The sequence below is a fragment of the Rhipicephalus microplus genome, chromosome X (genome assembly GCF_043290135.1).
Source record: "Rhipicephalus microplus isolate Deutch F79 chromosome X, USDA_Rmic, whole genome shotgun sequence".
Taxonomy (NCBI): domain Eukaryota; kingdom Metazoa; phylum Arthropoda; class Arachnida; order Ixodida; family Ixodidae; genus Rhipicephalus; species Rhipicephalus microplus.
This window is the reverse complement of record NC_134710.1, coordinates 21,632,098-21,646,279: the sequence shown is the minus strand read 5'-3', so window position 1 is coordinate 21,646,279 and position 14,182 is coordinate 21,632,098. Positions and strand designations below refer to the sequence as shown.

Below are 14,182 nucleotides of genomic sequence, written 5' to 3'. Positions count from 1 at the left end.
TGAAGTTGATTTATGCAGTGGTGTCCAGGGCCAGCATCCTCGCGAGCATCTGCGCTTCATATAAGCTTCTGGTGTTGCTAATACGCATGTTCCAGTAGGCATCGTTGTGAAAGTGCAAACAACTGGTTATATAATCATCTGCAACTCTTACACATATGTCTATGCGTGCAACATTTGTACATATATTTAGCCTCATTTCATGACTTGTCACTCAATGAAAATATTGAAACACGGTCACCTGCCCTCCGCATGCTTCGCATAACGTCGATTCCCAAATACGCGGGATCTGCCGTAATATTTATTGTTCACTTCGTTATTTAAATGACAAAGATAACTACTGTAAGTCTTGGCCATTTCGTTATATGGAGACTCAGAAGTGACCAATGCATTTTTTGTCACCGCGCTTAGTGCGGGGTGTACTTATCCACGTTTCAAAAAAATTCAAGCCTGCGAAATATGAAATAAAACTACGAATTGCGCTCATGTGCTATCGTACAGCATTGCTCTCAACTGCGATTCGACCCGAATAGCTTCGCGCGAGGCATTCGCTTATTGAAGACGGGGATTCGTGCTTTCCGTGCCACAGTGGAAGGTGCGGACGCACTGTATTGCCGAGGCATGGAGCCGTGGAGGCTCACTTCACCCTAGTTTATGTGAAGTGCTTTATCACTCGAAGCACGTTGAGAGCACTGCGATACGATACCAAACGAGCGCAGTCACGGTGTTTCATTTCATATTTCGCAGGCTTTCTCCAAGCACCGGAAAAAAATAACTACGTAGCATATAGTACGCAACTTGTCAGAAAGTTAATCAGTCGGGGGTTTCTGAATTTTATCTATGACATAAAGAAACGCACCTGGTTATAATGAAGTTGATTTTTTTGAATATTTGATATTATCTTTGTACTGAATTCAGCGGAATATTAAAGAATGTATATTATGATGAGCACCACATGATTGCAAAATATATGTCGTTGCTTTCAGCCAGCTACGATTTACCACGTTTTCAAGATCCTTCGCACACGTTATCTCGAACGCCAAGTGTAGTATTAGCGGGGATCAGCTAACTTTTTGTTTCTTTTGTTATTTGCATTGTAACTTCATTGGGATGTGGCTGCTACAACATCGGGTTTTGATATCATGTTCAGCAGCGAAAACTCAACCCTGCGAAGAGCTCCGCTTGGGGACAATTGTTATAGTGGGGCTTGAAGCGTGGGGACAGTCAAAGGCACTCGAAATAAACTGCCTATACAGAATGTTCACTGAAAATGAACCTGGTAGTTGCATTTTCAGACGGCTATTATGAGCTGAACTGTTTTGGACCTGCAGTGTGCGAGACAATGGTGATCGCTAACCGGACCGGTGGTGCATCGCACTCCTTCGGCTTTCCGAAGCTGTATGAACATGAATCGGAATGCAGCTGGAATGTGTACGCGCCAAAGGGTAAGTGAGAGCGCAGATAGTTGCCATCACAGATTTGCCATCTCGTGGCTTCTCGCATAGCTCGGCTAGAAAAGTTTGTGTTCTGTTGATATCTTGTGTGACAGTTCCTGTTATTAAAATCTTCCCTGGACAATGCCAATGGCTTTAGGTGCAATGATTGCTGTTTAATAGCGATGCCATGCCCTTGTTAAGTTCCCTACGTGAAGAGTGCGTTAGGCTGCTTTGTGCAAATTCCTATTTATCTCTGTGTCTCGTGTTTTGCTATCGGAGGATGTCGAAGTTGACCCTGGACCACAAGACTGTATTAGACATTGTGCGTCTAAGAGGAGCAGGCCAAGCTGCACTTTGAACAAAAGTAAATGGATAAAAGAGAGGCAGGATGCCACAGACGTTGAGATTAAAACCATTAAGAACATAGTCACATCACTTGTGTGCACCTTCAATTTACATAAGCCTTCCCGAACAGATACACCTGAATGTATCCTGTTAATTTCACGGCAGTTAAAATCAACAACGTCCAGATGCAAGAATGCCAAAAACAGACAGCCCAGACTAAGGTTACTTTCTTTTTGCATCAGCGTTGAGGCCAGTTAAGACGGGACGAATTCAGAGCTGAAAGTAATCAAATTTTGCACTAATTGGTTACAGCTTACTTTGTCAAGTGACCAGTCTTAGCGAGTGCATTGAATTGGCTGATTCGCTCTGGACAAATGCTGGCCGATAATTGCTTAACTTGTCCTATTTAAGGACAAAAAACAGTCTTGTTTCCGCGAAGAAGCTACAATATTCCCATTTTTCTATTCGAAATGATGTTGCGCTGAGCACTCATTTGGCAAGAAAAAAACTGGAACATGCAAGAATGCAAAACAAACCCCACAAGTTTTCCCTTCACAAAATGCGCAATAATAACAAGGAATACATTTATGATGTTGAAAGTGACACCGTTGTACTCTGTAGCAGGTAGTTAAATAAAAACACTGGTGCGCAAGCTCTTAAACCAGTCCGTCATACTGAGGCATTGCTATATAGCCATATCACCAACGTATGTTGCCTACTAAAAAATAATATTATGTGGAGTGTCACAGAAAGGAGGCGAGAGAAGCGTGGTATGCGTTCAATGTGAACGAAAAGGAAGAATCTTCTTTTTTTCATTTGCTTATTGATGCGCGCGTTCTTCGGTGCCTCTCGTCTTCTTCTTCTTCTCCTTGTCTTCGGCGAGTTTCAACAGCTTCTGGCCCACATGAAGTTTTGTTCTCCCCATTGGAAACAACCGTCAAGTTGGTAGATATGTTGTACAGGTCTCTGAATGAATCTTTCATTGGTTTTCAAAAGACAGGAGCATATCTTCCCATCGACTCCCGAATAAACTTCCATGACTTCAGCCAGGTTCCAAAGTGGTCTAGGAATGCGTGAACCAAGCAATACGATGCCTACTCTGTTCACTCTCGTTTCTTGTTTACTTGCGTAAGCTTGCTGTCTCAATACCTTCAGATATTCCTTGTTCCATCTTTTGCACCAATTTTGCATGACGTTTTGCCGCTTTCTTCATATTTATTCAATTCTGACTTCGTGTTGAACTTCGCCATCGCCTGGAAGTCAGTATTTTTCACCTATCACGTCAGCCAGCACGATAGGTGGCGGCTCATCCGGTTCGCTGTATACATACGTTAACGGCCTGTTGTTAAGCACCACTTCAACTTCAGTGGTTATTGTTTCCATCTCTTCCCTGGTTAGCAGCCTCTTTCCGATGATTTTCCTGATTAATGATTTCATGCTTCGCATTATCCTTTAATAGAAGCCTCCCCAACAAGGCACTTCTTCGGCAATAAACTTCCATTTTATTTTATCTCCTTGGTTAGCTCTTATAGAGACTTCTTCTTGTAATTCCTTCAGCATACGATTGATTTCTTTGTTGGCTTTCTTGAATGTCTTTGCGTCGTCACTATACATTGTGTGACATAAACCTTTTTTCGCTGTAAAACTTCTGAATGCATGTGAGAATTCTTCTGTTTTACAGCTGTCGACAACTTCTAAATGTACAGCTCTTGTTGTTGCACACACGAATACTGCAATGTACAGTTTTGTCGTGCATTTAACGGCGTCTTTTATAAGCATCGGGCCTGCAAAATCTACCCCAGTCACTTCAAATGGTTTTGGTAATTTACTCTGTCAGCAGGCAAGGATGCTGTGTCTTGCCTAATTGGTTTAGCGTCAAATTATTTACACTTTAAGCATCCATGACTAACCTTCTTCACCAGCTGCATTCCTTGGATTATCCACTATTTCTTTATAAGCTGTGGCAGTGTTGCAGTGACTCCTCCATGTAACGTGAGTTGATACACATGTCCTACTATCAGCTTTGTAGCGGCCGTCCACTCCGGTAGCACAATTCGATGTTTTTTGTTGTATGTCAGTCCACTTTGAGACAGACGACCCTTGTGCCTTATTAGCCCTTGTTCATCTTCAAAGGCTTCCCTACCACAAAAAAACATCCATGTTCTCTTAGTCGTATTGCTCTTGTTATGTATAATGTGTTCCCGTATCTTTCGTTGCTCCTATTTTATTATCGCCGTCTCTGCATTATTCAGTTACTCAAAACTCAGATCGCCGATTATACACTCGTTTCTTATAATATGTATGTATCACAGCACCCAAGCTGTTACTCTGAGCAATCGTATGTAGGTTCCATACTTCTCTGCGTCCATCACGACGAGCACTGACGTGAATATGTTAGTTGCATAACATGCACTACTCTCAGTGTCTTCTTCCGTTTCCGTCTGCCCTGCAGTTTTGGTTTTCGTAACAAGCCACTTTATACCATGCCACCATAGCTCCGACTGTATCAAAGACTTTGCGCTTACACCTCTGATCATGAGATCAGCTGGGTTCTATTCACTTGCAATGTATTTCCACTCTGATAGCTTCATTTTTTTTATCTCCTTCACTTTATTCTCTACAAAGATGTCTCGTTTTTCTTTCCGTGTAGCCAACTAAGAACAATGGTCGTGTACGTCCAGTATCTTGTAGCATTTATATTTCTTACAAATCCGCTTTTTATGTATTCAAAAATACGTGCAGACATCAACGCAGCCATCTACTAAAGTTGTGGTAATAAGATTTGCTTAATCGGCGCTATTATTTAATGTCAAACGATGGTAGGTACAGCCTATCTTCCTTGAAGTCCCATCTGCTGCCAAGGACCTTTGTTGCAGTGGAAGCCCCGAAGCTTACGTTTTCCTCTTTCTTTATATTTTGTTGTAATCAAGGTTCATTTGCGTTGAACTTTTTGAGAGTCATTGACACATCTTGAAAAATTTCCTGTGATTTCTAGTAAAGTGTTTGGCTTCCTTGGGTGATTTGCTCTCATTCTTATATCCTCGAGGTAGATGTTGCTTCTTAGCTGTTTAATTGTCTGCCGAAATTTCTCCTCCAACTTGCTGAGGTGGTGCTGTACTGTTGCTGCGAACAAGAAAGTACTGGGGGTAGTGCTAACCGTAACTCTTGACATTATTCATGTTACCATCTTGGCATCACTTCCACTCGGAATTTTATCCCACCAAAGAAAATGCAGCGCGTCTCTGTCTTCCTCATGTATTGAAATGTGTAAGAATGACTTCTCAATATCAGCTGTCACTGCCATGCAATGGTGTCGGAAGGTAATCAGCATGTGCACGAGATCACAATTGAGATTTGGCCCAGTTTCGAGGTTATCATTTAGATGTGACCCTTTTGTGGACGACAATAACGCATCAAGTACTAGCCTTATCTTGGTTGTTTGACGATCTTTCTTGATGACGGCTTCATGCGGCATGTAGTAGCAGTGTGCCATTGGTGCCCTTTGTTCCTCTGCCACTTCTGCCGATCCACTAGTCAAGTGCTCTCTGATGGCAGTGTCTTAACATCGCAATACACTTTTGTCTTTCCGTAACCTTCGAGTGAGTTGCTTCAATCTGGTCATTGTGACACCCTTGATTTCATCAAGCTTCACGGTATCTTTTCATGGAAGTCGTGCTGAGTATCTTTTCTTTTCACACTTTAAGTTCTTGATAAAGTACTCAGCCACACTTTCTTTTTTACGTCTTGCTCCGTGCCTTTTTTGCCGATGGTTTCTATGTCCCAGAAATGCCTAGGCTCTGTCTCTATGTCGGACTTGAGCACTTAACGTGAAGTATCATAACGGTTGACCATTTAACTAATGTTGCAGTTAACTTAGTTTCGCCCTGCACCTTATGACCAAATATGGTCTTTGTTGCTGTCAGCTTCTCTTCCAGTTTTCGGATGCCTCCGGTCATTATTTGCCAGTACTGGTCTGATCTAATAAAGATTCCTATTTCTCTCTAGTCTGTGCTTGTACATAAACCGTCAGCCAACTTTAATCCGTCGTCTTCATACTTCTTCTGTGAGACTGGAAAAAAACGGTATTCTTTCTTTTGATACACCGTCAACCTCAAGTGCTTCCAACAAAACTTCTTCGCCGCTACATGCGCTTATAAGTTTCACTTAACCTGAATGCAGTCTTTTCCTCTTGTCTTTCTCCGAAAGAGCCTATGGTCAGTCTTTCTTTTTCTTTGACCATGCAACCAAGCTTTTTTTGACAAGCTCTTAAGGATGAATGTTTTTTGGCTACCAGTGTCCAACAGTACCCGACAATAGCTCGACTTGTTTCTACCTTCTGCTATTGCCAATGCAGTCTGAAGAAAAATGCTTGACGATATATTCGTATATTAACAGGTTGACCCTTTCTATTTCTCATTTTCATTTTTACCTTGAATGGCCGCTGTACACTGCGCTGCGAGTTCCTTTTCTCGGCCCATAGACGTTGCGTGCCTTTTCCCGCATATCTTGAACCTTATGCTTGTCATGCACATTTTGGCGGTATGTCGAGGCCTCGTGCAACGGAAGCATCTATGAGACGCTTTTAGCTTCATTTTTTTCTCTGCCTACGGCATATTCTTTCTGCAGCCATAAAAATAGCGGATATTAGTCGCACAGAATATGCAAAACTTTGCCGTGGTGCTCTGAAAATTAACCGTTATTTTCTGTTGCCTAGTGTAAAATTTGTTGCCGTGGCTTTCCTTCCGCTCTACTGATTCTCTACACTTAACTTGGTCTTTTATATACCTCATCAAATGCTTTAGAGTTTCGTCATGATGTTTAGTTGCATTCTGATCTTGATATGAAGGCCTACCTATTGTCTCTGTTTCAATTGAAACCCCTTGTGGCTCTCTACAGGTAAATATCTTTTCAATACTGGTAGTGGCATCGATGCATAGGACTCGATTTTCACGTCTAAGGATTCAAGCCCATGTGTATGCACTTGTACCTTGCCTGACAGTCTTCATAGTCACTGCAGCTTGCTGCTGTACTCAAGTTAGTTAGCTCTTTCATGTGCATTTTTATAGGCACCTTGTCTTTCCCGTATCGCTGCTTGAGCATGTCGATAGCTTTCACATAGTTGCTGTCTGAATATTGAAGTCCCTCCACGGCAGCTGCCGCTCTCCCTGTTAGTGATGGCAGAACGTACGTGAACTTTTGATTCTTGTTTAATTCTGTTCTTACGTGAACAGCCGATTCAGAATGATGCCAGAATCTCTGCCACTTCTTCCTGTCACCATCAAACTTCATTAATTCTGCCTTTGTTAGCTGTACTACATTTTCTTGCGGCGCTTGCCTGGCATTGTCATTGGAAGTGCCTTGTTCTCTCACTGGCTCACGCTGTTCTTGTCCACAAAGGTAAGCATTGATGTTATGCAAAATACTAATCGTCTTTAGCTCGTATTCAGTGGTCCTCGCAAACTCTGCTTCGGCTGTTTCTGGCGTTATGAACTGTTTCATCTGTTCGTCAACTTTATTTACCATGTCGGCGAAGCCTCTGATCTGGCTGGCTATCAGCGATATTGCCATAGGGTCTTTACTCTCATGAAGCTTATTTTCTGCTTCGCTCACTAGTTGGGTTATTTTCGTCCTAAGCGTTTCTATTTTCTTCGAAATTACTTCCCTGTTCATTTTGAATAATTGAGGAAACGGCTGGTCGCTTACAGATTTCAGCGGCGAATCTTCATCCGTGTCTGAGTCGTCCTCCGTGTCTGTGCCGCTCTCTCAGATGGCGATGTCCCGTCTCGCTGCCGTCGGTTCGCACTGGGCCTCCTCTTCGTCCGTCCTATGTGGCCTGTCCTTCATTCTGGTACTCCGCGGCCAGTGGGAAAAAGAGAAGCCACTATCCTGGTCACGGCACCATGTCGCAAAAAACGAGACAAACTTGGACTGCGTTCAATGTGAACAGCATGAATCTTCATTTCTTCATTTGCTTATTAACGTGCACGCTCTGCCGTGCCTCTTGTCTTCTTCTTCTTCTTGTCTCGGCGAGTTTCAATATAGAGTTTTACGTGCCGAAACCACGATATCATTATGAGAGATGACGTGTCGTAGGCTTCCGGAATATTCGGTCATCTGGTGTTCTTTAGCGTGCACGGACATCACACAGTACACGGGACTCTACCATTTCACCTCCATCGAAACATGACCGCCCCGGCCGGGATCAAACCCGCAACCTTTGGGTCAGCAGCCGAGCATCCTAGCCACGGATCCACCGAGGCGGATTCTACTAAATAAGCCTAGCATATTCTGCTCTTTAAGAGACGACACCGATTCCGGCATTATAGTACTGACAGAAATATGGTTGCACCATGATGTTTTTGACAGTTAAATAATTGCAGAAGGTGACCTACTTAATATTTATCGGCCCGATCGTAATGATAGAAAGGGGTGGGGTGTTGTCCTGCTCTCAATAAATAAAAAAAAAATAAAGAAGTTTGTCCTGCTAAGTTGATACATCGTCTTCAGTTGAGATTATCTGGGCTGCCTGTCAAAGAACTTGTGTAAACTTGGTGTCTGTTACAGACCCACTGAATTAATATTTCAATTTATTGATAACCTGCATAAAAGCTTTGTTGCCGCTATGAAGAAATGTTCATCTACGAATGTATATGTGCTCAGGGGCATAAGTTGCTCCCCCAATTGATTGGTTAAGGCAGCTGATCTCTTTGACTAAATTCTGAATTTTATCTTTTCTAAGTAATTGATAATGCTGCCCGTGACACTAATCTTTTAGATTTAGTACTGAATACTGCCGCTGAAACGGTATGTCCCGTGTTAAACTCTGATGGTTTAAGTGAACATAAAATGTTCCTGATAACAATCCGGGTACCCTTGTTGCTCACTAGATTTGGACATAAAACTATTCGCTCAAAGCTAACTATGTTACCAGAAATAACGAACTTAATAATTTACTGAATCACTTACTTCTGCCGTCTTTTCCTCAACGCTCCGTAAACAAAAAAACAGCATACTTTAGAAGAACAAATCGCTCGCCTTTATCGACATATATTCCCAACTTTTTGGCAGCCAACGACCATAATAAATCATGGCTTATCAAAAGCCTTACGAACACTTCGTAACAAGAAAAAAATTGTCTCTACTGTAACGCAAAAAAAAACAACAACAACGAAGAAAGTGAGTTTTCATAGAGCAAGTACAAATGTTTTCTTAGTGTGCATACATTGTAGCCTTCACGCTGCTAAAGATAAGTACTTCGATAATGACCTGCCTTTTCTCCTAAAGTTCAATCCGCGAAACTTTTGGTGAACTATAACGCCTAATGACAGTTTAGATATTTCCTTGCTAGACGACAGATAAGTCACTCTCAGACGCGGAACGTTCATCTATATTCAATACAATTTTTAGTTCAGTTTTTACATAAGCACTCCGATATCCCAGCAGCTCCGGAACACGATTATGGTAGGGTAGAGTAAAATGCAGCAAAAGTTTTAAAATAGTGATTATTTGTTTTTATTCTACGCATTACGAATAAACATCAATGGAAACACTTTATTTTGGGCACAAGGAATGTGCTACATAAAAATATTGTCCTGTTGCCACTGTTCAAAACAATGGTTGAGAAATAAATAAAAAAATGCTTCATATTTTTCATACTGCCCCAACCCGCGGGGCTTTTCGCGACGCTGCGTTGGGAAAAACAAGGCAATGTAAAAAATTTTATTCCTTCAGTTTTACAGTAGAAAACTTGAAATCCACTCTGTGGTCCCTTACGCAGTTTTAAGGAGCCGATTCCTTGGATTCCACGCATTAAATCTAGACAGGACGCCGTGTTGTGTTGCTCTGGAACTCCTTGCAGATGAAACACTACCAATCTTTCTTTGTGCTAATGTTGTCTTTGGTTGAACGCTTGCACATCATTGAGTTATTCAATATTTGGATGCTAGAGATGTTTTGACGTATCTTCTTTACCTCTTTCAGCCGTTTTACAGCGAAAGTTGTCATGAGATTACAGCAAGGGTCGCGTGTTGTGCACCGTAGTTGCCCACCGCCGCCGGTGTACGTAAGCGCTATCACACGAAATAAGAATACAAAAAACTTTGTAAGTAAAAACACCAAGCACACAGCGAGACACGAACCCGGGTCACCAGCGTGCCAGCACAGTATTCTACCACAGAGCCACGCCAGTGCTTTGAACTTCGTTGCAAAATTGCGTTAGGCAGGCTTGATGTCGGAAAAGGAATCACGTTAGTATGAGTAATAAAGCGTTTTAGAATAGCAAATGAACAACGAGGCGTCACACAATGCGAATTACATAACGAGATGGTCATGTGTTGCTCCAACCAATCACAAAAGCTTGTTCTTGATCACCTATTACCTGTAGTGCACACCCACTTTAGGCATATTTCTTCATCCTCGTCAGCCGCTGCATACAAATTTTGCAGAAGATTACTTGCAAGTGTGTAGCAAAAAACCTCGCTTCTAAAAAAATGACGAAGGATAACACAGTGAATTCCGGCCTAGTACACAAAACCTATATGCTTATTTATGGCGTAGTGGGTATCCAGCAAAAGTGCTTGTCGCAGTTACACAAAGAGTGTTTAGAAAAGACTCTGAAAGGCCGCTCTTATAGCTTTCACTGTGACTGTACTGCGCGTTCAGTGCAGGCCTGGCGGTTTTAAATGCAACGCATTTCTTTGCGCACTGCATGTACTTTGGCATTAAATGCAACGCATTTCTTTGCGCACTGCATGTACTTTGGCATCTATCTATCTATCTATCTATCTATCTATCTATCTATCTATCTATCTATCTATCTATCTATCTATCTATCTATCTATCTATCTATCTATCTATCTATCTATCTATCTATCTATCTATCTATCTATCTATCTATCTATCTATCTATCTATCTATCTATCTATCTATCTATCTATCTATCTATCTATCTATCTATCTATCTATCTATCTATCTATCTATCTATCTATCTATCTATCTATCTATCTATCTATCTATCTATCTATCTATCTATCTATCCATCCATCCATCCATCCATCCATCCATCCATCCATCCATCCATCCATCCATCCATCCATCCATCCATCCATCCATCCATCCATCCATCCATCCATCCATCCATCCATCCATCCATCCATCCATCCATCCATCCATCCATCCATCCATCCATCCATCCATCCATCCATCCATCCATCCATCCATCCATCCATCCATCCATCCATCCATCCATCCATCCATCCATCCATCCATCCATCCATCCATCCATCCATCCATCCATCCATCCATCCATCCATCCATCCATCCATCCATCCATCCATCCATCCATCCATCCATCCATCCATCCATCCATCCATCCATCCATCCATCCATCCATCCATCCATCCATCCATCCATCCATCCATCCATCCATCCATCCATCCATCGTATGGAAGGGTAAGATGGTTTGACGAATAGGAGGCGCTGGTCATGCCATGGATAATGTCACAATCGCGTCACGTACGTCCCTAAACACTGCCCGCCAGACATTGGAACTTAACTGAGGCCGGATATGTGCCACAGGTGATTGACACTTAGTAGTTAAACAGGAACGACGGGAACACACATGGGCAATTTTAACGCGCGAGCATTTATAAATACCCGGCATTGGTAGCGTCGACACGACGAATGCAAAGAACAAATGCCGGGGTCCAAGCTGGAATCGAATCCAAGCATTCTGCGTGGCAATGAAGCATTCTACTACAGTGCCAAAATAAAGTAGTTTCTCTCTCTCTACTACAGAGCCATGCCAGATCTTGAAACTATTTTAAAATAGACCCTACTGTTCGTGAAACGTCAATTGGGGTGCTGGCTATCCAATTTTATAAACATTGCATATGTACTCCTATGATACAGCGGTCACGTCGGGTTAACGTCAATTGTAGTTAGGTGCTGCTGAAGTTGGTTTATGTAGCAGCGTCCAGGGATTCCATCCAACCGAGCTACAGCGCTTCCTATCAGCTTATCGCTTGTGGTGTTGCTAATATTTCTGTTTCTGTTGAAATCGTTGCGCAAGTGCAAAAAAATGGTCATGTAAGCATCTGAAACTCTTCAACATATGCCTGTGCATGCAACATTTATACATATCTTGGACGTATATTGACATATATTGGACGTAATTTGGTGAAGTGTCACTCAATGAAAGATTACAAGACGGTCACCTTCCCTCCGTATGCTTTGCATAGCATCTATTACCAAGGTACGCGGAATGTGCCCAATATTTTATGCAGAACTGCGCAGGCGTTTTATGGATTTTAGCTTCGTCCGCTGGGATTAGTTAGACATTGAATTCAAAACTGGGCTAAATTCAGATTTTCCAACACTTGTTTTTTCTTCGATTGGCGTAGTGAAAAACGAAACGTCGTCGAAACTCAATCCCAAGACGTGTTTGTGTACGACTTGAGTTGGGGATTTCGCCATTTTTTTATGCGTCTCTTGAGAGCATCCTTGGGAATACGGGAAAACCTCTATGCAGCGCGAATTGAATAAGTCATGCCCTGCAAGGCAGTTGGTGCTTTTTCTTTCGTTTTTTTTCCCAGAAAGCTATATATGATATTCTATTGTATGTGCGAACCCTCCTAAACAAAAAATATAATATATAGTTAGTGCAAGTTAATGAATTATTAATAAAACATTCTATCAAGCAATTAGAAGCGTTTTGGTTTTGCCGTGTTCTGCCCCACTCACATGACAGAATGCAAAAAAAAAACCTTCTGTTGTGTGTCCGTACATCAAACGAACTAAACTTTTGGTGTTATCTATCTAGTAGTATAAATCAACAAAATAAATATTTACGTTGCTGTACTGGCGCATAGGTAGCTTCATGTACAAATCCAAAAATTTGGCCAAGCGGAATTTCCCTCCTTTCTGACGGGTCACGAACACGCTTACACCAGCTGCGTTATTCTTCCCGGGTGACTGCTGTGAGAAATCTTCAACATTTACACACGAAAAGGTAGACAAGGACCAGCACTCATCGGTGGTGAAGAGAAACAAAGTAAAGTAGTTTCTGTAATAGCTACAGAGGCCAGCAAAGTCAAAATGTTGCGTTTTGCCCCGTGTCCTATTTTACCCTACCCAACCCTACCTGTTTGTGGCACCTATAAATATTTCAGTTGACGGTATATTATCTCTCATTAACAAAGACTTGTTGATGGTATAAACGATATTAACAATGAACAAAAAAATCAGTATCTATTTCAAGTGTAACTTTGGACCACGTATTTAGGTAGTCCTTATTATCTGGTTTATAGCCCGTTGGGTGGAATAGTGCTAAGTCATGCCCATTTTAAACCACTCATATACACTTCAACATTAACAACAGCCACCAAACAAGCGCCATTTTCTCTGACTTGTCTAAAGCATTTGATCGCGTTCGTCATTGCCATCCAATTTCTAAATTATCCAATTTAGGTATCGACTCCCGGAGCCTCATAGAGAATGCAATTGCAGAGTGTGCCAATTTTTGGAACTCTGCTCATACTGGACTGATTCTAGAAACTTTGCTGCAGTAAATTAGGCAACAAGCATGTTTACTGACTCAATGGCTACTTGAAAAAGTGTTGCAGGGCCCCTTTAAAGGAACATGTTACCCTCAAATCAATTCTTCATTTTATTAGGCTTATTATGACAGCTTATATATTTCCTAGTATAATAAATTTTAAAACATTAAGTATATATCAGGTTATCACTCGCATCCTACCGAAACTACTACTCAAGGTTGTTTTGACTTCCTTTGAACGAAAAAATAAATGGCATTTGCATAGAGACCATGTTTCAATTTAAAAGAAATATTGTGCAGGTTAGTTTTGCCATCCTAAATATTTGCTTTTTTTCTATGTCATACATACCATTTGAATTCGATTCGAAATTATTCAATCGAAATAACTATTCACTTTGAATTCGCTTCGAACCAAAAATTCACTATTCGCACAAGCCTAATCACCAGTTTCGCATCTTTCAATTGACACAAATTAGCCCAGTGTGTCAGTTACTTTGTTCAAATGGTTACTACAGATCGTGAACTAACATAAATTCCAAGACAATAAATATATGCGCTGCTGGTAGCTGTTGTAGTCACAGGAATTGAAATAATGTCTACGTCCGTTGTATTTGCGTGGCTTTTCGCACTGACGACTTTCTCCCCACGCGCTTCAGTGGGTCCGATTAGTCACCTCAATTACCCGACAGATCTTCGTACCCCCACCGCTAACTACTTACACGCTGCTACTTCCTACTATATTGTGCATATACTACCTGCACTCATGAATTCTTTATGCACGTCTTATTTCCTTTCCCACATCTTCCCGGGAGCATACACACCATCCTGTGCTCAATGCCGCCAACCGCC

At 41.7% G+C, this 14,182-nt stretch overlaps 1 protein-coding gene across 2 annotated transcripts in view; it reads left to right on the top strand.

Moving 5' to 3' along the window:
• The window catches only part of LOC119175602 (cubilin), a 105,536-nt gene that overhangs the window by 61,805 nt on the left and 29,549 nt on the right, over positions 1-14,182 (top strand). For both annotated transcript variants that reach the window (XM_075881945.1, XM_075881944.1), the window contains exon 9: positions 1,329-1,442. In XM_075881945.1, coding sequence (XP_075738060.1) covers positions 1,329-1,442 — 114 coding nt within the window. The remainder of the gene's footprint in view (positions 1-1,328; positions 1,443-14,182) is intronic.